General features: G+C 52.2%; 8 protein-coding genes across 8 annotated transcripts; 5 read left to right on the top strand and 3 right to left on the bottom strand.

The window, feature by feature from the left end:
- The first annotated feature begins 316 nt into the window (after nucleotides 1–316).
- On the top strand, nucleotides 317–2,233 carry BKA58DRAFT_389484 (uncharacterized protein). The gene has a single exon (XM_046170749.1). The coding sequence runs from the start codon at nucleotides 814–816 to the stop codon at nucleotides 2,167–2,169; it is 1,356 nt and encodes a 451-aa protein (XP_046022379.1). The 5' UTR covers nucleotides 317–813; the 3' UTR covers nucleotides 2,170–2,233.
- A 52-nt stretch (nucleotides 2,234–2,285) lies between these two features.
- Nucleotides 2,286–4,125, bottom strand: BKA58DRAFT_442228 (multicopper oxidase-domain-containing protein; the record flags this gene model as incomplete). The annotated part of the gene is made up of 3 exons (XM_046173895.1): nucleotides 2,286–3,492; nucleotides 3,540–3,925; nucleotides 4,030–4,125. The coding sequence occupies 3 exons, from the start codon at nucleotides 4,123–4,125 to the stop codon at nucleotides 2,286–2,288; spliced, it is 1,689 nt and encodes a 562-aa protein (XP_046022378.1).
- Nucleotides 4,126–6,862: 2,737 nt separating this feature from the next.
- On the top strand, nucleotides 6,863–8,072 carry BKA58DRAFT_221256 (RTA1 like protein-domain-containing protein). The gene is made up of 2 exons (XM_046166253.1): nucleotides 6,863–7,166; nucleotides 7,212–8,072. Exons 1-2 carry the CDS (start codon nucleotides 6,984–6,986, stop codon nucleotides 7,965–7,967), a joined length of 939 nt encoding a protein of 312 aa, XP_046022377.1. The 5' UTR covers nucleotides 6,863–6,983; the 3' UTR covers nucleotides 7,968–8,072.
- A 1,819-nt stretch (nucleotides 8,073–9,891) lies between these two features.
- On the top strand, nucleotides 9,892–12,178 carry BKA58DRAFT_221242 (uncharacterized protein). Its single transcript, XM_046166252.1, has 4 exons — nucleotides 9,892–10,124; nucleotides 10,373–10,659; nucleotides 10,716–11,560; nucleotides 11,617–12,178. Exons 1-4 carry the CDS (start codon nucleotides 9,987–9,989, stop codon nucleotides 12,045–12,047), a joined length of 1,701 nt encoding a protein of 566 aa, XP_046022376.1. The 5' UTR covers nucleotides 9,892–9,986; the 3' UTR covers nucleotides 12,048–12,178.
- A 714-nt stretch (nucleotides 12,179–12,892) lies between these two features.
- BKA58DRAFT_221206 (uncharacterized protein) lies at nucleotides 12,893–14,266 on the bottom strand. The gene is made up of 2 exons (XM_046166251.1): nucleotides 13,119–14,266; nucleotides 12,893–13,054 (listed from the first exon to the last, which is right to left on the bottom strand). The coding sequence occupies exons 1-2, from the start codon at nucleotides 13,893–13,895 to the stop codon at nucleotides 13,004–13,006; spliced, it is 828 nt and encodes a 275-aa protein (XP_046022375.1). The 5' UTR covers nucleotides 13,896–14,266; the 3' UTR covers nucleotides 12,893–13,003.
- A 1,937-nt stretch (nucleotides 14,267–16,203) lies between these two features.
- Nucleotides 16,204–17,457, top strand: BKA58DRAFT_221082 (uncharacterized protein). The gene is made up of 4 exons (XM_046166249.1): nucleotides 16,204–16,424; nucleotides 16,476–16,548; nucleotides 16,601–16,828; nucleotides 16,880–17,457. Exons 1-4 carry the CDS (start codon nucleotides 16,344–16,346, stop codon nucleotides 17,344–17,346), a joined length of 849 nt encoding a protein of 282 aa, XP_046022374.1. The 5' UTR covers nucleotides 16,204–16,343; the 3' UTR covers nucleotides 17,347–17,457.
- Nucleotides 17,458–18,302: 845 nt separating this feature from the next.
- Nucleotides 18,303–20,401, top strand: BKA58DRAFT_221084 (uncharacterized protein). Its single transcript, XM_046166250.1, has 2 exons — nucleotides 18,303–18,862; nucleotides 18,913–20,401. Exons 1-2 carry the CDS (start codon nucleotides 18,707–18,709, stop codon nucleotides 20,233–20,235), a joined length of 1,479 nt encoding a protein of 492 aa, XP_046022373.1. The 5' UTR covers nucleotides 18,303–18,706; the 3' UTR covers nucleotides 20,236–20,401.
- A 165-nt stretch (nucleotides 20,402–20,566) lies between these two features.
- Nucleotides 20,567–23,627, bottom strand: BKA58DRAFT_404026 (uncharacterized protein; the record flags this gene model as incomplete). The annotated part of the gene is made up of 5 exons (XM_046171820.1): nucleotides 20,567–21,143; nucleotides 21,464–21,552; nucleotides 21,941–22,219; nucleotides 22,359–22,483; nucleotides 22,808–23,627. 5 exons carry the CDS (start codon nucleotides 23,625–23,627, stop codon nucleotides 20,567–20,569), a joined length of 1,890 nt encoding a protein of 629 aa, XP_046022372.1.
- Nucleotides 23,628–24,288: the final 661 nt, after the last annotated feature.

The raw sequence follows: 24,288 nt of genomic DNA, 5'->3' as shown, positions 1-24,288 counted from the left end.
CCTTGCAGCTTTACGTACATCGATGGCTTCATCCGGAGCACCGCCGAAAATCGTTGCTTGTATGAGCTTGATGGAGTGTGGAATAATTGCCGTTGCGTTACGCCTGGGAGTTCCGCTCATATTACACGAAGTTCTCAATCCGATGATAAGAGATGACGGGCTATCCACTGAACGTGGTGGACCTGTGTGGGGGTGCACGCTTCCCGACAAAGTTCCAGGTGCCAGGGTTGGCGCTAGTCCGAACCAGAGTTAGTAGGCAAGTTTCGCCGAGGCAAGATCGCGCTGCGGTTTCACTCTCGAAACGCGTTATGTCTTCACTTAGGTGCACCCTCCCGCCGTTCCCCGCGTCCTCATGATCCGACATCTTTGCAACATCTGTGGCAAGCAAGTAACAACAGGGACACTCATCTTGTGGACTCCAGTGACTCTTCAAATAAGCAGTACGACTCCCGTGAAGACTACTTCGGCTGCGTTGCTTGAGCTTCGCGACACCCGTCATAAGTACACGCCCAGCTGAGCTGACAACCATCCCCACCGCTTAGCTATTCTTGAGCGAAAGCTGGAGGCTCTTACCCAACATGTTACAGGGTCCATGTAGTAGCTCCAAAAGGTAGCTGCAACGCGACTGGGGGCGGCATGTTTTGCGCAATCGTTTCACCTCCAGCTTCACGATCAGGTCGCGTTTCAAGTTCCCATCCAAAAGTTCGAGACCTCTTTATACAAAAACGAAACCGCTACCCATACTGTTCTTTTGCTCATGCATCTTCACATTGACTGAACACAGAACCCACTCCAAATTCCCACCCCATCATCATGAAGTCAGCTATTGGTCTGAGCTTGCTAGGAAGCGCGCTCGCACTATCGAACGAGAAAGTCGGCTTTGTTGCACAACAGCCTCTCATACAAGATGCTTGCCCGTCAAATCATCTACTTGACAACGGCAAATGCCTGCCTTTGGCATATGGCAACTCACCAGCATCAGTAGCATTCCAGTCCAACACCTCCGACCCCTCGCCTCACACAAATTCCCTAGAAGACGCCCGGGCGTTAGCCTCTCAAACAGAAAACTTCCCTTGGACATTCTGGCCAGAATGTTTCACAAACGAAAAAGTCGCAGAGCCCTACTGCGTCTTCAGCAAACAAGACTTCGCATCAGGGCGAGGCATCTTCATCGTAACCGCACGTACCTTCGCCTACGCCATGCTACAACACGACGCATTCAAGCGCCCAGAAACCCTCGAGCGCATCAACCACTACGAGAACCCACCATTCTACCAACATGAATTCCCAGGAAAAGGAAGAGGCCTAGTCGCCAACAAGACCCTCCAGCGAGGCGACCAGATCTTCGCTTCCACCCCCATTCTCATCACAGACCCCGATCTATACGACCTACCCGAATCTGAGCGCCTTGCGCTGATACATCGCGGTATCGACACACTTCCGAAGTCGACGCAGTCGTTGTTCTGGGAGCTCATGGGCCACACGCCCGATGCCGATGAGATAGACGACCGCATCACGACCAACAACTTCGAAGTCGCTATCGACGGTATCTCGCAATCCGCGCTCTTCCCCGAGATTGCTATGCTGAACCACGACTGCCGACCTAACGCTGCGTACTTCTTCGATGAAAAGACGCTGACGCACTACGTCCATGCTATCCGGCCCATCTACCCCGGCGAGGAAATCACAATAACATACATCAACAACGAGCTACCGCGTGCAAGGCGTATGCGCGGTTTGGAAAAGAACTGGGGGTTTAAGTGTTCCTGCTCAACGTGTACTGCACATGCTTCTTTGGTTGCAGAGTCTGATTCGAGGCTCGAACAAATCGCTGCTCTTGAAAAGGATGTTCTCAACGATTGGACGGAATCTTCGTCTGCGACGCCCGCCACAGCAGAGCTTCTTGTTAGTTTGTATAAGCAAGAGCGTCTCGATGCTAGTCTCGCGACGGCGTACCAGCATGCTGCGGAAGTGTATAGTAGTTTTGGGATGAAGTGGGAGGCAGTTCGGTACGCGAGGTTGAGTGTAGAGATGAGCATGCTAGACAAGGGCTGGAACGACAAAGACACTGCTGTAATGCAGAAAATGGTTGCCGACCCGACGATGACGTGGAGTTGGAAGAAGAGGGTCGGGGCCAAGAGCGGATGCGGATGTGGCAAAGCCCATTGAAGTGTACTACGAAGAGAAATAGTGGTATGATAAGATACAGTCTAATTAAATATAGATGAAGACATGTACGGTATTCAATGTTCTACAAAGAAAAGAAAGTGCAAAGTGCGAAAGGACTATTTCTGCTCGATCGTCGCACCACGAACACGGGTGTTGTATACGTTGTTGCACTTGGTGCTCGCGTCCGCCGCGGAGATCTCACCCTTCTCACCAGCGCAGTTACCGCTCGACTTCCTCTTGCCTGCGTCGCAGAGCGCAACACCAGCGGCGGGTACGGAACCCTTGAGGAGATTGGGCGACTCGATGATAGTAGCAGCCATACCGCCAACAAGATGGAAATCGATGTGGCAATGGAAGAACCACACACCCGGGTTATCAGCCTTGAAGCGGATGACTGCGTAGCCGAAAGCCGGTACGACGAAACCATCGCGCTTGAGAGGTACGCTGGGAAGCGAGCTTTCATCGCCGTTCCAGAAACCGAGGCCCGTGGCCACAACTTGGAAGACGTGGCCGTGGAGATGCATGGGGTGGGGGTACATGTGCGGGTTGTGCATGACGATCTGGACGATTTCACCGGACTTGATGACCCAGGGGTTGATACCGGGGCCGTAGGTTGCGGGGTCCATGCTGCCGGTTGTCAGAGCAGTGTAGAGGGTAGGTACTTGAGGTGGGACCCATGGCTGAGCGTTGAGAGGTGTGCGGGTACCGACGCCCTCGAAGTAAGTCTGGTTGGTGGTGAACTCGATGTGGTTATCGACGGGGCCCATAAGTCGCTGACCATCAAGCGGCTTCATGGTGAAGTCGTTGAGGATGGTTTGTGGTGGCGGCGTCCACTCGTCGTTGAGGATGCCGTCAATTTCATCGGAGATGCTATCGATGATATCATCTAGTTCGTCAAAGATGTCGTCGTAGACTACTTCTCCAATGATCGTTCGTTCCTCTTCTGAGGGGGCGCCGTTGGTCAACATATCTGTCATCATCTGCGCAATCCAGTTGGAGGATCCTTTGGGGTCTTTCTTTCCTTGCACAATTACGCCATAGCTCTGGCCGGCGCAGATGATGATCGTCTCTGCCTCCTGGGGCTGCGTTTGGACACCGTCAATCTCGACTACGCTCAGCGTGTAGTTTGCAATGTGGAAGCGAGCGCATGCGACAGCGGCGGTGTTGACGATACGAAGAAGGTACCTTTTGTTCTTGGCGATCTTGAGGTCAAAAGGCTTGGCTGCATCGTTGAAGAGGAAAGAGTCGGGTGAGTCGAAGTTGGCATTCGTGTTGTCAGGGCTCATGTACGCCTCGATCATCTCAGGCATGGGGCGGTGGTACCTGATTACTGTGAGCTTGCGCGCCTGCAAAAGCCTGAGTTCACTTACCAGTCCGACATGGAAAGGTATACCTGCTTATCGATGTTCAAGCTCTCCTCCCAAGCCCTATCGTGAACAATCATCTTGCCGCGCAGACCATCGGGATATTGGCCCTTTTCGTGCGCATGGTACCAGTGAGTGCCAGCAGGATTCGCGATAAAGGTGTAGGTGAAAGATGATCCAGGCTGAATGGGGCACTGCGTAACTCCACTAGGGCCGTCGTAGTTTTGCGTCCCCTTTTGCCATATTCCGTGGAAATGGAGCGCCGTTGTTTGATCCGGAAGGCTGTTGTGGACCGTCACCTGAACGGTATCACCTTCATCGCATTCTATAGTAGGAATAGGCCACTCTCCATTGATACCAATGACCTGTCTCTCGAAGCCATCAGGCGCAGCCTACAGCGAGTTAGCGTTGTCATTTGGTGGAGGACGACTTGATCTGGGACAGTATATGTCCGATCTTGTTAGTGTCAACAGGTAGGGTAGAGTAGAGTACTCACAGTCACGTAGCCGACCTCGAAGTCATAAGTGACAGTCTTTGCGCAAGCTACTCCAGCGTACACCGCCAACAAGAGTGCTTGAGATAGACCCAACATGTTGCTCAACAAGTAACGAATGAAATATAAAGAGTGAATATCTAGTTGAAGAAGCAGCGCTCCAGGGAGTTTAAGTATGAATGTATGCTTTTCATGGAATTGGCCGACTTTGTTGGCCCGTTCGACCATGCTCTGATCGATCCGATCAGATATGAACGCGTATTCAATATTTCGAAGCTCTCAACCCCTGCACGACGCGCTAAGATCAACGGCTTTGAACAGACCGCCCTTCCAGAAGGGATAGAATGCGCCTGCGTGCCAGCACCCGATACACGCAAAAGAAGCATGCCGCACAGATGCAGCAAGGGTCCGACCGTCTCCATGCGAGTAGCGGGCTGCAACGCGGGAATGGTTTGATCGTTTTGATCGCCGTGGAATGGCAAAGCTTGACGGTACTGCGAGCGGCCATTGGCTCACATAGGGTGTTCGCAGCATCAAGAAAACCCACATGCACATGCAAGGAGCGACGGATGCCAATTGGAATCCCGTCCGAAACGCATTCTCGCGTGCTGGGCAGAAAAAGAATGGAAGACAAAAGTGGCGTGCATCTCAATGCTTCTATGATGGCTTGCCTAGACTAGGAACAGGCTAGCGTGGTGCGGTTGAGGCAAAAACGATGGTGATCTCTCGGAAACTTTGGTATACCATGTACCGACAGTCGGACATGTGTGGGAGAGCCGATGTGGTACAGCATGTCCAATGCAGACGCCACGCGAAGTTAAAATTGCAGTGCTTTCTTTACGGCGTGCGCTCTTGATCGCTCTTGGTAGCAAGACGATGTTCTTTTCCACAGTCTGCTGTTACGTGGCGTCAATGAGCTCGAAATTGAAGAATGCTCGGGCAGCTCAGTGTCAACTTTGGGAGGTCTGACAGGTGTCATCGTAAAGACTGCATGCTGCGACATCCAGCTTGTGCCGCTCATCCCGTGGTCGTGGTTCCGTATGTCTTATATCCGAACCTGAAGCTGTGCAACCCTGCGCAACAATTGCTACACATCATATGCTGCCACTAGGGCCCTGAGAAAGAGAGGAAGCTGTTCCTGAAAACCGAAGTATGACAGATCATCTTACAAGTTCTCTAGCGTATGTCAATCTTGGGTCTGGGATTTAGTAATCGAATGGTAGTTATTGAGGAGCAATCTCCTTCAGGTTTCGCATCCTTTTCGACATCCATTGAATCGACCGTCATTCGCATGTAGCGGTGAAAGTACACTGTTGTGAGATGTTGCGTGATCGCGCGATGGGAGATGCAAGTTTTGGGGTAGCTGGAGATTAAGCTGATGCGACAGATGATGCAGGCATGGTGTTGACTTCGGCCCGCTGAAGGATGCTCTTTCGCACAACATCGACGCTGAGTCTAGACCGACGGATATTTCCTGGGCAAATTTGTTGAGATACTGGGAACCGTCGCCCTATTCTTGCGCGTAGGTGAGAATCGCGATCTTTCGGTGTCGCGCGTGACGGTGAGCGAGCGCTGCGAAAAAGCCCCAGAGAGATGAGATGCGACGCACGGGATTTGCTCAAGATCGTCGGGAACGCGGAGGCCGAAGCTCCGGGCGGGCGCTCCAGATGTCATGTTCGCTACGGCCGCGTCCACGGTTTATCGCAACACCTTCATCAGGTGCATCCCATTCCATTCAGTGTATCGTTCAATGCTGGTTGCTTGGTTTCGGTATCGCATGTACCACTGTTCCTGAACTGCCCTCTACTTCTCCCGTGGTTACTGACGGTGACTGCGAGCAGGCGCGTTCCTCCAGCATGAAGCCGCACGCGTGTTTCCTCTCGATGCTACTGAACCTAAAGGGGTAGAGACAATGGGCTCACATTTCATTGCGCCCAAGATGACGACTGTTCAAGCGCAGACATCATGGCTGTGCAAAGCTTGCTCGTTGCAAACGAGCAAACGAGGAGGAACTGTCCCTCGACCGAAGACCGAGTAACCGGGACGATGAGGTGCCAAGCCCTATAAAACACGAGAAACCAACTAATACCGCTAAGAAATCTTTTCTTGTCGACTGGTAATTTGTCTGACTTCTTTGTGGCTTGACAACTCACCGTATCTCTGCGGTGGCCTAAAGTTCCTCCGCATACTGCACCAAAACGTCAGCATGGCGTTGGCCGTATGCCTCTGAGGTCCACAAACTTGGGCGGAACAACAATCAAATCCATACTACGATTGCTACTGTAGTCTCCATATTTCGCGCCGTCTCAGCTGGCGCATCATTTGCTGTATGCTTGGCATACTCGGTGTTGTCTTTCGCGGCTATCGTGTCGCGCGAACCCGTGTCCAAGACTTTTGACTGGCCCACACCTTCACATCACCTACGTAGATGACTTGAGGATGCGGATGAACATGCGGACATACGCAAACACATCCGGTGAAGTATGTTCCATCACCGACATCTGCTCAGCCCACAGCACATGACGCATCCAATCATACCCACATTCGGAAGTCTTGGCTACCGAAGCGATGCCGCTAAACCTATCCCGGGGCAATCCGCGAAACATGATGACTTAGAACGTGGCTTGCAAGAGAAGGCTTCCTGCATAAGCTTGTCAGATTTCGCATCCTTGGCTATTCTAGGACTAGCAAACGGGTCGTTGAGATACGCGTAGCCCGCACTGCCTCAGGCTGGGGCTATACTTGCACCATGTATGGATTCGGTGCATGGTGCGAAACACCATCTCACCTGTATCTCCGACTGTAAGCTATAAGGCGACAGAGATTCCATCTTCAACATCTCATCATCACAAACCAACGCACCTACCTCCACCTTCCCCAGAGATCACTCATCTCAATCGCTTTGGGAGTATTCCACCCTTATCGCAACGACTCCCACCTACAGAACCCCCTTTACAATGCCCGAACGTGTACAAGTCCCTGAGTGGTGCGTCGAAGTTGGCCCCGAATGTCCCGTAGAGGGTACACTGTACGGCTACTACCCCAGTATCGGTGCCAATGGTTTCTTTGCGGCCTTCTTTGGTCTCTGCCTAGTCATCCAACTGGGGCTGGGTATCCGATACAAGACATGGACGTACATGGTAAGTCACTCTTCTTTCTAGCAAGACGTATCTAACACCCGATAGATCGCTCTCAGTCTAGGCTGCTTAGGCGAGCTCACTGGATACATCGGTCGCATCCTCTTGTACAACAACCCTTTCGACGAAACCGGCTTCCAAATGCAGATCTGCTGCTTGATCATTTCTCCCGCCTTCGTTTCCGCTGGAATATACCTTACGCTCAAGCACATTGTCATCAACTTCGGAGAGTCGTGGTCACGCTTGCCGCCGGTGTGGTATACGCGCATCTTCATCACCGGTGACATCTTCTCGCTTGTCCTCCAGGGTGCCGGCGGTGGTATTGCTGCTACAGCAGATAGTGGCTCGGATCTGCAAGACCTCGGAACAAACCTGATGGTGGCAGGTGTCGTCCTCCAAGTCGTCGTTCTATCCGTCTTTGGCGCCCTACTCGTCGAGTACACTATCCGCACCTACCGCCGCCGCGAACAACTCCCCGCCAGATCAATGACGCTCTTCAACAAGACGTCGTTCCGCTGCTTCATCTTCGCCATCGTCATTGGCTTCTTGGGTATCTTCATCCGATGCATCTACCGTATCCCGGAACTCACCGATGGTTGGGGCAGCGAGCTCATGCGCGACGAGACGGACTTTATCATACTGGAAGGTGTCATGATTGTCATGAGTGTGTTGGTACTTACCGTATTCCATCCTGGTTACTGCTTCCCAGCGCTCGGTGGCACAATCGGCAAGAATAGGGTGAGTCGCGGCAAGAGTATGGACACTACGTCGTCAGATGTCGAGATGGTATCGGGTCGGGTTTAAATACCACGGGTGTTTGGGTTCCGGATTTTGCCTACCACAGGCCGTTGGCATAGCGCTTCCCTTTGTCAGTTCATGATGTTAGACACGGAAATATACAGTGGAGGATATACCAAGAGAATTTCATATGTTAAGCGGTTAGTCCAAGAACTTTTTAAATCCGCTTGTCATGTGCTAGTAACGCACCTTGTCCTACAAATCCGATTTCGCGTATGCACATTTTCCGCACTTATTCTCGCGTACAAAGTTCGTTACGAAGTCAACAGCCTAGACCCCGCAGATGGACTCTGCCCAGCCTGGACACGAAGCATCCTTCCCGATTGATGAACAGCTTAACATACTTGGACTTCGCATGCAGCTGTCGCTCGCGATAGATTGGCGGTCGGCGTCGAAGGCCGAGATCTCGGCGGATGGCCAACCGAGGTGGATCCAAGGTGAAGCTATCGAGGTATGAGTATGCAGTTTGCAGATTTGCATGGGCCTTAGAAGGTCTGACTCATACCTGTTTTCGACAGCTGTCTCCGCATGTGTACGCGACTAACGATCGGCAAGACCGGTAGTGTTGTAGTGGCTAACCTGTTCACACGTTATGATCTTCGAAACCGGGGCTGAGGAACCTTGGAAACTCGTTACGAGAATCACGTGTTGAAGTGTCCAGATTTCCCTCAACCTCATATTAGATATCATCTCTTCCTGCAATGGCAGTTCAAAGAAGAAAAGCTCATCATTACCTGCTTAGCAGACGTAGGAGCATCCATTATCAGCCGCCCTATTTCCAAAGCGCCGACTCTGGACTCGAATAATGAGGCGGTTCGGCCTCAAACTCCGGACCTTCTATAGCAAGTAAAGGTGGACGCACGAACGTGCAGTGCTACGGGCACATGCTCCTGTTGATGGTGTTGCGATCTCTGTGCAATACCACGACAACCAACGTATGTCGATTCCACCCAACTTGCAGATGCGTGTAGCCAGTAGCATCTGTCGGACATTTCTGCAGAGCGAGGTGGTCTAGGCTCTAGTTTTGCAATCGTGGCACCTCAAAGTAATCTTGGAGTTCACCCTGCCCAGTGACGTCAATCACGCATTTTGTATTTGAACCTCGTCCGCCACTCCTCCGATGCGCAATGCGATTTCGCCTTTTTTCTTTTTGAATGTACGGATGGCGACATGAAGAGCCCACCGAGCAGGACCGGTGGCGACGATGCTTTACCGACCTAACTGCCGCGCCTGTTGGCGTATATGCATGGTATACCTACTAAGGTCAAGAGAAGGTTGTTTAGCACACGCTGTGGATGGCACGACGTCACACTTCGATACGAGATATTTCTCGGCTGCAATGTACCAGTCTAGCAGTCAGCACGACACGCACCGCCACCTCCACTCTACCACACCTGTCGCTGCACGTCGCCCAATCATGGCCAGTCTTCACCCACACCATATGTAGTCGTTTGAGGCTCTCGAAGCGTCGGGGAGCCTGGAACCCCGTTGAATGCTAGCGAGCAATACATCTGGACCCGAACCGCCGCACAACTGCCGCCGAAGCTAGCCTATCCGTCTGGAACGTAACCTCGGTTTCCACCCTCATGCACTTTTCTCTTTCGCCTCTTTTCTATAGTAACAGTTTTCTATGTATTATTCTGGACCGGTCTTTACAGCACGTGAGATGGTGCGCCATAGCGTCTCATTGGTCAGGAGAGCATTCCCGGACGAAGCTTGCTGTCGGCCTTTTGTACCGAGCTTTCGATCAAATTCGATCTTGGGCTCAAATGCGATCTGTTCAAATATTCCAAGGCCAGGGACCCGTGGCGCATCGACCGGTTTATCTGTGTAACAGGGAGTGGCAAACCGCTGCAGATGTTGGCAGGTACAGGAAGCGCAACTCCAGAGCGCGAGGCACGCCCAACAATACGGTCTGCGGAACACGCTCACGCATCCAACACTGCCTAGGCTCCACCGGCTCCACACGCGACTTTGGCATCTCTGAGCACTGGGGATCTCGCCCACTACATTAACATTCACGGCATGGATCACGCGGAGCGATGGCAAAGCATTGCACCAGCCTCAGATGAGCCCGGTCAGCGACGCCCAACATCAGACAGGCGGAAGAAGCGACAGGCGGTTGCCGTGGCGTGCGTGCAGTGCCGAAATGGGAAGGCCAAGGTACGTAGGACCGAGTTACACTCAATAGCAATGCCCTGGACCATTCCAAGGTATTTCGCTCAGCTATCAGGCATTATGCCATACTACCCAGCACTGCGAGGCACTGAGGGACACTTCCAAGTATCCAAGGCCCATGCATTCCTGATTTGCGCTCTTCTATAGGTACTCACATCATGTGATACTACCTGTACGTAGGCCTTTTGCAGCTTTCATTGGCCCCGCGGACATTGCTGATTGCTTATTTGCAGTGTGACGGTACCAGACCCCAATGCAATCGATGCAAGGAGAACGAGCTATCATGTCAATACGACGTCGCCGAAGGTGTCTCGCGAGCTGAGCGGATGAAGATTATGAAGAGAGACAGTATGACTGGTGAGCTCGACGACCTGAAGCGCATAGTCACATCGCTACGCTCTGGGACCGACGACCAGGCCGCCGCTGTTCTCGCTCGATTAAGGCTTGGTGAAGCACCCGAAGAGGTTGCAAAAACCCTCCCGATGACAGTATCCCCGGCGATATCCGGCCAACCCCCCAGGTATGCATTCGATCACAGCTTCCTCTGGCTACAACAAGTTGATAACCCTGGTTCAGCTTACTGGGTCAGGAGTCTACAGACACTTCTGGAAGCGGTATGAGCCTCGAATCGGCGTTCGACACGAGTAAAGCTGCCTCACAGTTTCGAAAGGGCTCTAATATCTCCATGGCATCGCCCACGAGCCAGAATAGAGGCTGGTCGCCTTCAGCAAACAACCCTGCATCGTCGTTTGGGCCGGGTAAAGGGAAACAGTCAGCAACGGTGGATGGAGCGAACGATCATCACTTCTTAGTCCCGCTGTTTGACCGAGAAGACTATCTCCTAACAAGGGATGAGGCTGGAGAAGAGAGTGAAGAGGAAGACAAGATTCAGGACAACCAAATTGACCCACGACTTTTGCAGCAAGGAACGAATTTCGACGGCGTCGGGAATGCAGCATCATCATCGAAGTCATCTCGAAGCCGACGACCCTCACCGCACAGAAAGAACACGATACGGTCGATATATCCCACGCATCTCACTGGCCGACAATCGATAGTGAACACCATCAGGATACATCCAAATCTCAACCTCCGCAACCTCTTTGGCAACATGCCCTTCTCCAGTAGTATCCGAAGTAATCATTATCCAGGCGACATTCAAGAGACTCAAATAAGCAACTTGTTTTTGCCGACGTGGTCCATGTTACCCATCAACACAGTACCTGACCCTGGGTCGTTGAAACGCGCATTTCCTGGTATCTACGAACAAGCCACCGCACTAATAAACATGGGCATACCCGCAGATCAAATCATCGAAACCCACCCCAACATCGCCGCGCTCTGGGACGAAGACGTATACAACAACTCCGGCATACTCACCAAATGGGCAGTCGGCATGGTGCACGGCGTGTACATGAAGGGTACATCTCACCGGGCCCGTCCCCCAAAAACACGTCATCGCTAACAACCCCCGCAGGTAACACCTTTTCCTGCTTTGGCTCCATGTACCTCTTCTGGTACCTAATGCGTTGGATGATCTCCCCCAGCCCAGACACCTACAACGCAATCCCCGAATGGTTCCGGCCCACGCCCAACCAACTCTTCATGCCGCATATCAACATCGTCGACTTCATCGTCTGGCCCGCCTTCCGCGAACTCGTTACGCAAATACCTGCTATGCAGGAGCGCATGGAGTGGCTCATGGATATGAGTCTTAATATCCAGTGTGATTGGTCATTTGCGACGGACCAGGCGCTGTGTAGTAATGAAGAGACGGGGCAGGTCGATCTGTGTGATACGGCGAGGGATGCGGTGCGGGAGTTGGCGAGTTGGAGCTTGGGACCGAGTTTTAGGGGGTATGTTAGTAATGCGGATAGTTATGTTAGGATCAGGACGGAGGGGTATTGATGGAATGGGGGGCGTGGACGGGAAGATCGATCGATCGATCGATACGAGTTACATTATAGGGAGGATGCGCACGCGCGAGGGGGATTGGCGTTGATCGCTAAGCCCGGCACGCTGCGGGGCAGTAGTCTTTGTCGGATGTGTGCCGCGGAGATGAACGACATAGCGGGAGGAGACGGAAGCTTGGCGCTGCGATGGACGAATGGGAGGGCCACTTGTTGTTGTTACTAGCGAAGCATATTACACGGAGTTGCTTTTACTTCAATGGTCTTGTTGAACGAGAAGCATATGGGGCGACCCGGCGACGACATACGAAGCACATTAGACGAAGAATCAAGGACAGGAGTGCACTCTGCTCTACACTACGTTTTCTCCGTAATTGGTCATAGTGTGCTGCGGGTCTTGTACGATATGCTGTGTCCTGTATCACATGTTCACGTGTGGAGTCGCTTACGTGAGAATGAAGATGTATGATGTGCTCTTTACCATGAACTCAAGACCCAGAAACTCACTCACATACTATCGCAACATCCAAGTCCTAAATGAATGTAATGTATTGATTATACTAGTATTCGTAACCATCGTGTCGCGTTCAGCGTCATGAAAGCGTATCCGTCGTGAGCGAATGTGTGCGTGTAGCACCACCATAACCGAGTGAGTGTCGTGAAAGCAAAAAACAACAAAAAAAAAAGACGAGGCATTTTTCCACCACTGACCATTACCACTGCCATGAACCATAATTCACAGCTGTAGCGAATCGCTACCCATTACCACCACTAAACTCTGACCATTACCATCATGCTCATATTCATCGTATCAACCGTTTGGAAAAACACACTGGTATGCCACAGGCGGCAAAACCCTGTACACAACTCTTTCCAGTATCTCTTACACATACCCAGCATTATAGTCGTATCATGATCATCGTATCATCAGTGTGACAACAGCACCTTGGGGTCTTAGACGACCCAGGGGATAAGACCGTCGCGGTGGTATTTGATACGGAGGTCCTGCAGAGGTAGACGTACGACGTTAGTAAATATCTCACAATTCTTTCGTACAATGGGAGCTTACCTTGTCCATCAACATGTCCTTGACCGCGTTGATCTGCTGCATGTCCAGTGTAGCAAGCTCCTTCTGAGCTGGCGCAACCATATCCGGGTGAGTTCTACTAGCGACCTTGCGGTAGGCGAGGTTGATACCGATGGAGCTGATCTTCCAGTTCTGCAGGCCTAGCATGTTGTAGGCGAGCATGTTGACCGGGGGCAGGAGGTTGGCTGCCGAAGAAGCATGGGCACGGCGAGGACGAAGGGCGCGTGTGGACAGCGGAGGCGGTGGGCCGACGGGAGCGGTGGGACCGAGGGGCGTGGAAGGGGGACCGAGTGGAGTCGTAGGAGGAGTCTCGGTGTAAGGCTCGTAATTCTCGAAGTCCTCCCAGAGAGGGTCGGCAGGTGAGAAGCGGAACGGGGTGTCAGGAAGACGGGGAGACGGCGAGGGCGTTGAAGCAGTGGAGAAGGTCCTGTCGCTGAGCGGAGTGCGTAAGTTGTTGGTCTTGGACCTCTTCGGTGTCTTAATGGGCCTCGGAATGTCGTTGGCTGCGTAGCTATCGACGAAGATGGTGAATTCGGGCTTGCGCTTCTTGCTTGGCTTTGTAGTTGACTTCTTGGCAACGGGTGCTGGAAGAACAGTGGGCCGAACCGTGAAAGGTGAACGAAGTGCGGAGACTTGAGAGCGAGTACGAGGTCGAGGAGGGTCGAGGTTGCCGTTACCGGTGAGTTCTTGGCCCTCGACGGAAGGAAGCGGTGTTGCCGCCGCGATCGCGAAGAAATAGTTGTTGACAGAGTCCGACATCTTGACAAGCTCACTGTAGAGCTATAAACCACTGAAGCTCCCACCAAAGCAAAACGCTGAACGCTAAACAGAACAGAACAGTAGAGAATAGAGAGACTAACCTGGAAAACGTAGAACAGAACGGTTGACTCGTCGTCTCCGGAACAGAAGCAAGGGAGAGGGAGTGGCCGAAGAAAGGGAAGACGACTATGGGAACAGTGGCCTTTATAAAGAATGACAAGAAGATGAACTGATATTTCGAAGCTGAATGAGAGTCGTAAGAAAAGAGTACGATCGAAGGTGACCGCGAAGACGAATTTGAACAGGCAGGGTGGGCGCTCGGGCACCGGACCCGGGCTCCCGTGGTGAAGCCGACAAGAAGCTTACAGAATCTCACAACGCGTAAAAACGCGTAAAAAGCGCGCATAGAATGTTTTGAGAGCGTTTGCATGTTCTTAAATGGACCTCAGCGCGTCAGAAACAGACGTAGATGACGTACTGATAATCTCGATGGACTGAATGTCGTCTTGATCAGGGAATACGGAGGACTCGACAGCTTTGATGACTCAATGAGGTAGCCGTGACGATGAGTGTGAGTGGATAATGTCTTTCTCCGCAATACAAGGGTCTCCTGATCAGCTAGAACGTGGTCAGGTTCCCATTCTAGATGTGTGTTACGTTCTCAGGACATGCTACCAGTAGTGAAAGGAAGCCATGTGACTGTCATTCCTTGACGAGCATCTTGTAGGCGTTTGTTTTCCAGTATGGTTGCCGACTTTAACGCGGTTCCTTGTAAAAGGCGATATGGTATCGTTTGTGTTGGAATGGTCGTGAGTGGCTCGCGATATGTGAATTCTGGAGAACCAAAGCATGGCTATGGAGATATGGCATCGCGAATAGTAAACGCATACAATGACTGTAAGATGTACGCGGCGAGTCTCAGCGAAAGGGTTGATAGCCCAGAGCCGATCAGGGTAGGGCAGTCCTTAGGCTGAATACAATTAGATATGTGGTCTCCGGAGGTTCGACGCAGAGTCGGCGGATCTGAAGCCAGACGCGATGTCAGTAAGGGGATCGTGCAGTAGTACCGAAGGAATCAAGTCCGCCGAGACTTGACTCGAGGATGTAACCATGAAGATCAATACGTATTGCGTGAAAGCCTAGGTTGGTCGTTAGCTATGAGTTTCTCCGTTGTAGGTGCATGGTTGAGAAAGATTAACTGACAGCTTCGCAACCCCACGAATGATAGAGAAGAAGTGTGGAGAGGTTGATGATACGCAACGAGCCAAGGACGAGGAAACTTTAGTAGATGAAGTCCGTAGCTGGTAGCCTGGTACTTGGTGGTTCCTTACTATTACCTGTATCTTGATTGAAGTTGTCGATCCATAGCTTACTGCGACAAATCTCTTTGCCAGGCAAACACCAGTAAAGTCGTATAGAGTACAGTAGCATCACTAACCAGCGGTAATGGTTGAGTGTTGCACACCAAATCGAGCGTACTGTGTACGTCCGCGCTGGAGGACCCAGAGTAGCGAAGAAAGATGAGAGTGGGATTTGCTGTTCATAGATCAAGTATCAAATTCGTTTGCGAAGTGTTGCTATCGACGTTTGATGATAACGGCATGACATGCCCATACGGACACAAAGTAAAGTCGGCAAACGATCGTGATCCGATGTCTTTTACTAGCAGAAGCTCAGCCATGGCCAGACAAGCTTTCTGGAAACCCGGTGACTGCTTATCAGTGTCCGTATAGCAAGAGATGTGTCAGTCGACTGGTAAACAAACGCACTTGTACGAAGCAGCTTGTTATTAGAAGTTGTCGTCAAACCTCCTCCGGACTACTCTCCGATGTGTTTGCCGTTAAAAAACCAATCCGGTGGGGGTGTATACCTCCAGCCTACGGTGTAATATTGGTGCAACTCATTGGAGCCCAACGTCTCCGTCCCGTGGGTGGTGGAAGCTAGAGGCTTGCAAAGGAAGGAGCGCAGATCATGCCGTTATTCTTGAGTGACGAATAGATAAAGCTTTTTGTGACAATTGCCTCTATTTGCTGCAGGGAGATGAGGAAGTTGTTGTTGTTGTTGGCAGACACGCAGGAGACCGGACGAAAGCATCGGTACTTCGGCACTTCGGCCCGGCCGGATTGGCAGTCGTGATGAAACATCGCAACTTCACGCCCTGACGACATCACAACGTCGCTTCAGATATATGTCTAAGTCGATACCGACGATGCCATCCATCTTCTCATTGAACCCAATTGATCTTCTACTAACCTGGTACACTAACGTTGCAGCTTCCATAACAGGACGTACCGCGGCTGCTGATGCGGGGAACAAGCTACTCGCTGCTGAGCCGCTGAGCTCGAGTAAGCGTCAGTGAGGCATTACGCGTCCCAAACCCATCATTCCACTTCTTCAAATGGATCTTGGGCCATCCGTCAACTCCGTTGGAAAAACACCCACGCAAATATGGCTCTTGCTCCTGCTCCAACGCGCCTACGCCAGATTGCACTTGTCGCGAAGGATATCGAACGCGCAAAGCAGCAGCTTGTAGGCCGTCGATGTCAAGGCAGACATGTCGAGAACTGACGGAGATGCCAGACATACGTTCTAGGAACAGAAGTCGTCTTCGAGGATCCAGCTGTCGAGCAATGGGGCTTGAAGAACTTCCTCGGTGCGTTTAGGGTACATTCTCTTCCTAGCTTCAGCGACTAACATTGCTGCAGTACCAATCGGTGGCGACTTCATCGAGGTGGTTTCGCCCATTAAGCCAGGGACGACTGCTGGACGGCTGGTCGAGAAGCGCGGCGACGGCGGATACATGATCATCATGCAGACCGAGGACGCGAAGAAGCGGCGAGAATACATCGAAGCGAAGGGACTGTCGAAAGTTATCTTTGAGCATAGTTACGCGGATTCAGTGTGTATTCAGTACCATCCAAAGGGCATCAAGGGTACGCTAGGCGCCTACCAATTGGAAGGCTGTACGGCTAACGAGGTGACAGGCGGCATGATGCCTGAACTCGATTCCCACGTACCGGGTCCGAAGAATCCTAGGCCAGTTCAGTCTCGCTTCTCCCCATGGCATGCGTGCGGTTCAGACATCGACCGCTATAGGGACGGCATGGAGCGGACCGAACACCTTACGCTAGAGGGCTGTGTACTGCGCCTGCTGCCCGGCGACCTCGGCCACGAAGCGGCCGCACGGGAGTGGGAAGCGATATTTGGCGTCGTGCGCAGCCGCGACCTGTTGGCCTTCACGAACGCCAGGCTGGGTTTCATACCAGGGAGACAAGGGCATCCAGAGGGCCTTGTGTCGATCACGATCGGCGTCAAGGGCCAGGATGAATATGATGCCATACTGGAGAGGGCCCGACAGGCGGGCGTTTGTGGGAACGACGGGATCGACATGTGCGGTGTCAAGTGGTACCTTGCCCTGACAGGTCACAGTGCGACTAAGGGGAAGCTATAGCTCCATGCATCATCACATCGCACGAATTCTGGCCAGAACCCGTTTCACGTTGCTGACTGCATGCAGCGTGCGATACGCTTTGACACTGCGATGAGCGTGCCACGTACGAATCGTCTGCAAGCCAAGATTCTCACCGAACAGTGTTGAGATAGCCTTAAGCGCCGTCTTCGAGCGTCCCGGAGTCGGTACCCCTCCCCCACCGACGTCATCTGCCATACAAGATGAGTTACCAGTCCTTCGCCAGTATGTTTACGAAGGACGCGTCTCGACCTTCACGCATTGTTTCATGTTCAGAAAATTTTCATGAGCGAAGCCACGACGCCAAGCTGGCTGGCGTGCGCAGGACAGCAGTTGATGGAGATTACACGATCCACACCACCCAAGAAGCTTTGGTAAGAGTCCCCCAGCCTGGGCGCAAAGAGCATCCCACAACACCAAACAGATGCGCGCATCCTGAAAATTTGCCACTATCCTTCGCTGCTCCGCCTCCCGCTTACCTACACGATAGGCCTCTGTCGCGGTCTGTGCACTGCACACCCCGCTTGCGGTGACGCCAGGCACTCCCGCGCTCGCGATGGGGACGCGTCCATGCCATTACGGATTCTCTCATTACTCCCTGCTGCATTTGTCGCGCCTTTGCAGTGCGGCGAGCGGAAATGAGATCTGAGGCGCAAAAAGCTTCTATGCTTCCACGCTTGGTGGCTGCCTTGTTGTGCACCGCCTCAACTTGGAGTATGCTAGCCTGGGTGGCTCACGCTTTTAGTACCACGTCCTCATACGACAATTCCATGTGACGTACCAGTTGCGTTTTCCGCAGTTGCAGAACTGCTAAGCTTCCTGCACAGCTGCGCATTCGCCCGTCTCTCCCTCTACGAGATAGCAACACTCGACGTCAGATTGACCGTTCTCATTGCTCCCATCTTGCGAGGTCATCCTAGTTTCGATCTAAGCTCCAGAGCTCTCGGCATCCTTCCGGCATCCTTCCCCTAGCCTAGCCCTACGAGTTCTCCCCTCATACATCAGTCCCCGCACGGGGCATCGGCTAGCCTACTTGCGACGATAATGCAGCTTGGGAGGACGAGCAAAGGAGCAATTACACACTTACGGGGAGGAGGCGCACCACATTGGCTGCCGTTGGGACTGCCTGTGTTCACGGCTTTGCAGCACCCTTCGACGCATAAAGTCTGCCGCCCCAGCCCTCCTTCGGACGTTTGTTTCACCCACCGATGATGCGCCTCGATCAGATCGCATTGGACCAAAACGCGACACATACCCTCACGCCCTCCGCTGACCACCCTAAGTGGTCCAATCACCCTTCGTCCTACTTCATATAGGACTAGAGGGTACACGACATCTCAGCATGGCGGCGTCGATGTACCTCAACGATGATGAACGATTCGACCTTCCCATACGCTTCCCAGTGGGCTCTAGCGAATCTGCATACAGTGTCACTGGCGTAGGTTCGCAGCGTGTCACGGCACCCCAGCATGACTCTTGGTCACAGCATGATACTCATGTAAGCCTTGCTCTGCTTCGCTGCGCATTCACCTCTAACCTCCCATTCAGCTCGAAATCCCTCCGCCTTCCGAACATCACGCCAACAACGAGCCCCCACCCGTACACTCGCACGCATACTCCAGCCAAGGTCTACTACTACTACAACACGCAGACAGCTCAGGCAGCCGCCTGCCATCAGCTAATTCGCAACATGGTCTGCAGGTGGCTGATGCAAACACACCCGAGGAACCTGTCTCTCCTTCGTCTGCGCCGCTATTCTCGATCCCCAACAAACTTCAATGCGAACAATGCCCTGTGTTGTTCAATGGTAACGACAGAAAAAACAACCTCGCGCGACACGTACGGAATAAACACACGTTGGCCAACGTGAGCACCTTCAGGTGCACTAGGTGCAACAAAGTATGCGGTCGCAAGGATGCCTTATTGAAGCACGAGCGCAAGTGCCAGCCAGGCCTACATTCTGATCCCGTCAAGAGAAAGAAGGACAAAAAGGCCACTGCTACAACTCCATCACGCAAAGCCAACAACCGCTTCACCCCCCGTCGCCCACCAGCCAAGAGGCCTGCCCCAACCAATGTCGTCTCGGCACCGCAGACCCCTCGAACGCACGCGCCCACGGTGTTTGCGACCCAGACCTCGTTCACTGTGCCGGACCTACAGCAAGCACCAGGCATGGGCCCGCTTGCACTCGACTTTTCAAATATTCATACATCAGCACATACAGACCATGAACCCTCAGTTGCCAATGTCTGGGGTGTTGGAAACTGGGTACCGACTCCCTCCGGACCGTCTGATCCTGCAGCAGGCGAGGACCAAGCCTTCAAGCAACTCCATTACGCTATGCAGCAAGCCGTAGAGGCGGTGCCATCTCACCAAGCTGCCGATCCCTTCCTCTATCTTGGTCAGCATAGACTTGCACCGTACAATGCGGCCCAACAGGAGGGCTGGCCGTCGCCACAGCATCTGCATCCTCCTTACCCTGCCCAGGGTTACAGACGCCCGCTTTCGCCAACCTATGTAAGCGTATGTCTTGAGTCGACGGATCTGAGCACACTACCAAGCAACAACGTTTTCGACGCCGCCTCTTCATCGTACTTCCCTCTGACATACCCATACAATGGACCGACCTCTGTGCACGGCTCAGTAGATCCCGCCCATCGCAGCCCTCTAGCATCGCCGATCTCATTTCATTCAACATCGCTACACTCCGCAGCATCGCCTTATGGTACGCATCATAACATCCCATCTGCCCAAGGTTCGCCTCCAGGGCATCATTGCCAGGCTATTCCGAATTCTGATGCAAGCTTTATCTACAGTCAAGAGGATGAGGACTTATTGACAGATCTATTTACTTGGTCCCCACCGCTGTAAGAAGATCTGGGGTAGCAAAATTGGAGCGGTCATTAAGTAGCGTTTCGTACCACCTCATTCAAGAAACGGAGAAGGTGCTCTGCAGTCTACATCGGTATAAAACAAAGATTAATGAGATCACGAAGGCAATGTAGACTTTTAGCTTAGCTGGCAGGTGTTCACTTTTTTCACAGTGGGGTTTACCGTATTCATTTTCACATCACTTTATCTCATAGACTTCACTTCTTGTATATATATCACGTTCTCGATACCCGATCACCAACACATTCTTGCAAGCTCAACTTCATGCCACCATCTACCGGCCTTCCAGGTCCACGCATCCCTTGCTACACTATACCACACTCATAACCCCACCATGCACCAGAAACGACTCAAGATGCTCTCGATCCGGAACAAACAGCCCAAACTTATAATACCAATCTTCGGCCAACTCTAACAGAATCTCCTTGTTGAAGTACACAGTGTTGAAGAACGCCTTATCCGGTTCGTACACCTTGACATCGCGGCGCTGTTCCTCAAACCCCGAAAGCGACATCGGACTATGCGCTTCTTCGTCGTTGCAGTCATCGGAGAACCCCGGAGCAGCACACCATATCCAACGGATACGCCAGGGCTCCAGTTCCGCCCAGAAGATTCCGTGTATCATGTCGCGGAGTTCGCGCGGCAGCTTGGCTTGCATGAGGTTGGTCGCGTTGCGGGTGATTGGGGGGCAGAGTTGGTTTGCTTCGACGATGAACGCCTCTGTCCTCTCGGCGCCGAGGGTGTGGTGTTCATTTCTGTAGCGCCGGGCTCGAAGCGCGGCTCTTGGGGAAGAGGTGGTAATAGCCATTTCGTCTTTGTAGGTAAGGTGGAGCGCGAGTTGCTGCTTTTGGAAGAGGAGGACGTGCTGCCGGTTTGCGTCGGTTATGCTGTAAGATGAATTAGTGGATGTGCGAGGTGGTATGCATAGTTGCATTCACGCGCGGAGCTTTTGCTCGCACGATGCGATTTCTGATGCGGACAACATGACGGGCAGCGCGGTTGGGATGTTAATGTCACAACAGGCTGATGGTTATTGGGATGTTCGAGAGAGCTCAGGATAAAAGGTATGTTGTTGATATCGAGACTGCAAACGCTGGGGTTGTTGTCGTTGCGCGTGATTGATGTAGGGCTAACGCGACCGAGGCTAGTGGCTCGCGGTGTCACATGTCGAGCTCTTTTGTAGGGTCTACGTCGACTGTATGCTGACTATTGCAAGACGACAAGCGAGAGGTCACCAAGCATCTCTTCATGTTGATATCTGACTTGTTGTAAGCTCCAGTATGGGTAGTAGCGGAGCTGTAGCAGTAAGGCAGTGTTCATCTCATCTCATGTGAGAGCGTGAACGATACATCCAATCTACATCATAAAACCCCAACACAAGCCCATATATTAGCCCAGAGTCCTTGACAATTACTTCCCGCCGCAGGGTTAGGATTCCAGGCCAAGAAACTGTTGGTGCTAATGCTATACTGCTTCTCAATAGTGGCGCACGTATCACCGCTCTTCACCAAGTGGAATGTTTTACAACTGTTCGCTAGCTCATTCTAGATCGGGCTTGATGTTTTTACACCGTTTCCCGGGGTTGAAGGCGTGAGGTTGTACCCAACAAGGGACATGCAAGCGTTGACACCTGCCTATGGACCTGAACCAGACGTTCCAGCACCCGTGCTACTCCCTGACGTACTGTAGCGATTCCGTTCCAAGAATACGTCGAAGACGCTACGCCTGATGTCGCAGATAACGTAGTCATTGGTGGTGCGAAAGAAGATGCGGGGGCAGTTGTGGTAACTGGCGACGTAGTGGGAGAACGAAGGCCTGGCGTGGAAGACAGCTTGGAACTTGAGGCAATCGGAGATATCCTGATCGATGAAGTTGTTGTAGAAGAACTGATCTTGGTACCAACTTCAACACAGTAGCTACGGCCAACCTGGTAATTCCCGCATTCACTGGTAAGGGAGGGGTTCTATCATCTTGTCAGTTCTTCCAGATCCCCTAAAATCGAACACCCTGCAGCCAAAATTGGTGTCAAAACGGAAGTTGGCAAAGTCTTGACGCGATGTAGACGCCAGGGTCGTTTACTTCCTCCATATACTGGTACTTACCCACGCGAACAATTCAGGGGTTGTAATGAGATAAAAGTACGCGACGAGGCAACAAGAAATGTTGTTGTCCAGGTTTTCGTGCCACAATGTGCACCCTGGGTGCGCACCCGGGTCGACGATACCAACTGGTATTTTGTTTCAGGGACAAATACCCGTGCCGCGCGGGCAAGCAATGGTTGTACAGGCTGGGTCGTAGGCTTGCGAGAGCATTTTGCTTGCGGATGAGTTTGAGTTTCTTAAGGTATTGGGGACGGAAGAGTATATGCATGAGGAGTGGCTCTCTCCTTTCTCAAGCGCATGGCACAGCTATAGAACCAACACAAAACCTCTATCGGGATATAGCCGATGTCTTCCAGTCAAAGTGACTATTACCAGACGACAGTGTTGGGTTTAGATTACGGGTGAATTGCAGTCAAAAGGAAAGCTGTAGACATAAAAGAAGAACGTACCACCAGCCCTCATGTCATCGTTCCCAGTCTCCTGAGATATGCAATTACCCATGAGTCCGATAGTGTCCGGCCATGTCAGATTGGTACAGGAAGCTGCTTCGGACATTACAGCCTCCGCTCGTTCCGTCACTCTTGCATCAATGGGTAGCGCACACGTTTTCGTGGGCTTTATGCAGGGGTTGAGAACCTGACATGCTTGCTCCGAATTGTTGAAGGGCCGCTTCTGAACTCCGATAGACCCAATCGGTCTGCCGCAGCGTCCCTTCCTCGCGAGCGTTATAGAGTCGTTGTCTTCGTCTGAGTAGTTTCCTAATAGTCCAAACATGGTCTCTCGCTCAAATCGCACAGTGGTATCCGGGCTGTCTGGCGGCAGCCCGGTTGTATTGCCACAGGCGTACGTCAGACCGAAGGTGTAGCTCAGACGGAAATCATCCAGAGTATTGTTCCATAATAGCGAAACAAGCTCGATCGTGAGCAAAATAACGGGGGAAAGTTCTACCTCAATGGTATCGGGTCGACTTTTACCGGAGGCCACGATGATGCGTGGTTCATACCTTGCCGTGTCGAACCCATCAGTGATGTTCCACCTCCAGAAGACAGTTTTTTGGCCGATGGCGGAGAAGTTGTGAACCGCGAAGATGACGGATGATGGGTAGTAGGGCGTGATCAAGGAGTAAGGCGGGGGGGGGGGGGGGGGGGGGGGGGGGGGGGGGAATACGAGGTCGAACTGTACTGTAGCCGGTGGGTCTTCCGATTGAAGCCCAGTACATGCGCTCGGGAGGCACAGCAAAATCGCTGAATGTTGGACATGGCGACGCATGATCATGCAATAGCGGTCTGGTTAGTAGGAACTACAGCTCGAGAGAAAAGAGTAGAAGAGTTGGTGATATACAAGATAGATGGTAGTTGTCGTATATGCCTTTAAGCGCTCTATTCGTGACACCAACACAAGATTATAGTAAATGCGCTTGGCGACGCCGCGTAGAGGTGTCCGGGTAAAGGGTTTTGCTTGGCTTATCTTCGCGTCTGCTCGAAGCGTTCAACACCATATCGACGAGTTGTCTGGTAGATCTCGGCAGCGTGATATAAACGCAGACCAACGTTCTATGACTGGACAATCTCTTCTCTAATATGCGTCTATACAGACCATGGATGTGATCAAGCTACTAGGGAAGGGCTCTGGAGGGACTGAGACTCAAGCCGTCAAGACTATTGTAGGTACCATTTCGGCTTCATATGTACACCGAGTTCGTTACGAGGGCAAGCGCTCATTGCTGACACGAAAGCATGCTGCAATGGAGAAATAATAAGGACCGATGCAACTCGGGGTAGATGGACCGCTAATAGCTTCTGGCAAGCGTAAGTACATGACGACTTTCTCTCGTATTGAAGGTGGACATCGTTCTAGAGACGGAAGTGAGATGCGTAGAAACCGAAGTTTGGCGACAGGTGGTGCTCGTCGTCTGGTATATATAATTCAA

Source organism: Alternaria rosae, assembly GCF_020736505.1.
Source record: "Alternaria rosae strain MPI-PUGE-AT-0040 chromosome Unknown BKA58scaffold_8, whole genome shotgun sequence".
Lineage (NCBI taxonomy): Eukaryota > Fungi > Ascomycota > Dothideomycetes > Pleosporales > Pleosporaceae > Alternaria > Alternaria rosae.
The sequence above is the reverse complement of the archived record's forward strand: the minus strand, read 5'-3'. Positions and strand labels throughout refer to the sequence as shown.

Coding starts and splice junctions, on each gene's coding strand:
- BKA58DRAFT_389484 (XM_046170749.1), top strand. CDS start 814: ATGAAGTCAGCTATTGGTCTGAGCTTGCTAGGAAGCGCGCTCGCACTA.
- BKA58DRAFT_221256 (XM_046166253.1), top strand. CDS start 6,984: ATGCCCGAACGTGTACAAGTCCCTGAGTGGTGCGTCGAAGTTGGCCCC. Junction 7,167..7,211: donor ACAAGACATGGACGTACATG/GTAAGTCACTCT, acceptor AACACCCGATAG/ATCGCTCTCAGTCTAGGCTG.
- BKA58DRAFT_221206 (XM_046166251.1), bottom strand. CDS start 13,895: ATGTCGGACTCTGTCAACAACTATTTCTTCGCGATCGCGGCGGCAACA. Junction 13,055..13,118: donor AGGACATGTTGATGGACAAG/GTAAGCTCCCAT, acceptor CTACCTCTGCAG/GACCTCCGTATCAAATACCA.
- BKA58DRAFT_221082 (XM_046166249.1), top strand. CDS start 16,344: ATGGCTCTTGCTCCTGCTCCAACGCGCCTACGCCAGATTGCACTTGTC. Junction 16,425..16,475: donor AACGCGCAAAGCAGCAGCTT/GTAGGCCGTCGA, acceptor CGGAGATGCCAG/ACATACGTTCTAGGAACAGA. Junction 16,549..16,600: donor GGGCTTGAAGAACTTCCTCG/GTGCGTTTAGGG, acceptor ACATTGCTGCAG/TACCAATCGGTGGCGACTTC.
- BKA58DRAFT_221084 (XM_046166250.1), top strand. CDS start 18,707: ATGGCGGCGTCGATGTACCTCAACGATGATGAACGATTCGACCTTCCC. Junction 18,863..18,912: donor GGTCACAGCATGATACTCAT/GTAAGCCTTGCT, acceptor CCTCCCATTCAG/CTCGAAATCCCTCCGCCTTC.
- BKA58DRAFT_221242 (XM_046166252.1), top strand. CDS start 9,987: ATGGATCACGCGGAGCGATGGCAAAGCATTGCACCAGCCTCAGATGAG. Junction 10,660..10,715: donor ATATCCGGCCAACCCCCCAG/GTATGCATTCGA, acceptor ACCCTGGTTCAG/CTTACTGGGTCAGGAGTCTA. Junction 11,561..11,616: donor GCACGGCGTGTACATGAAGG/GTACATCTCACC, acceptor CAACCCCCGCAG/GTAACACCTTTTCCTGCTTT.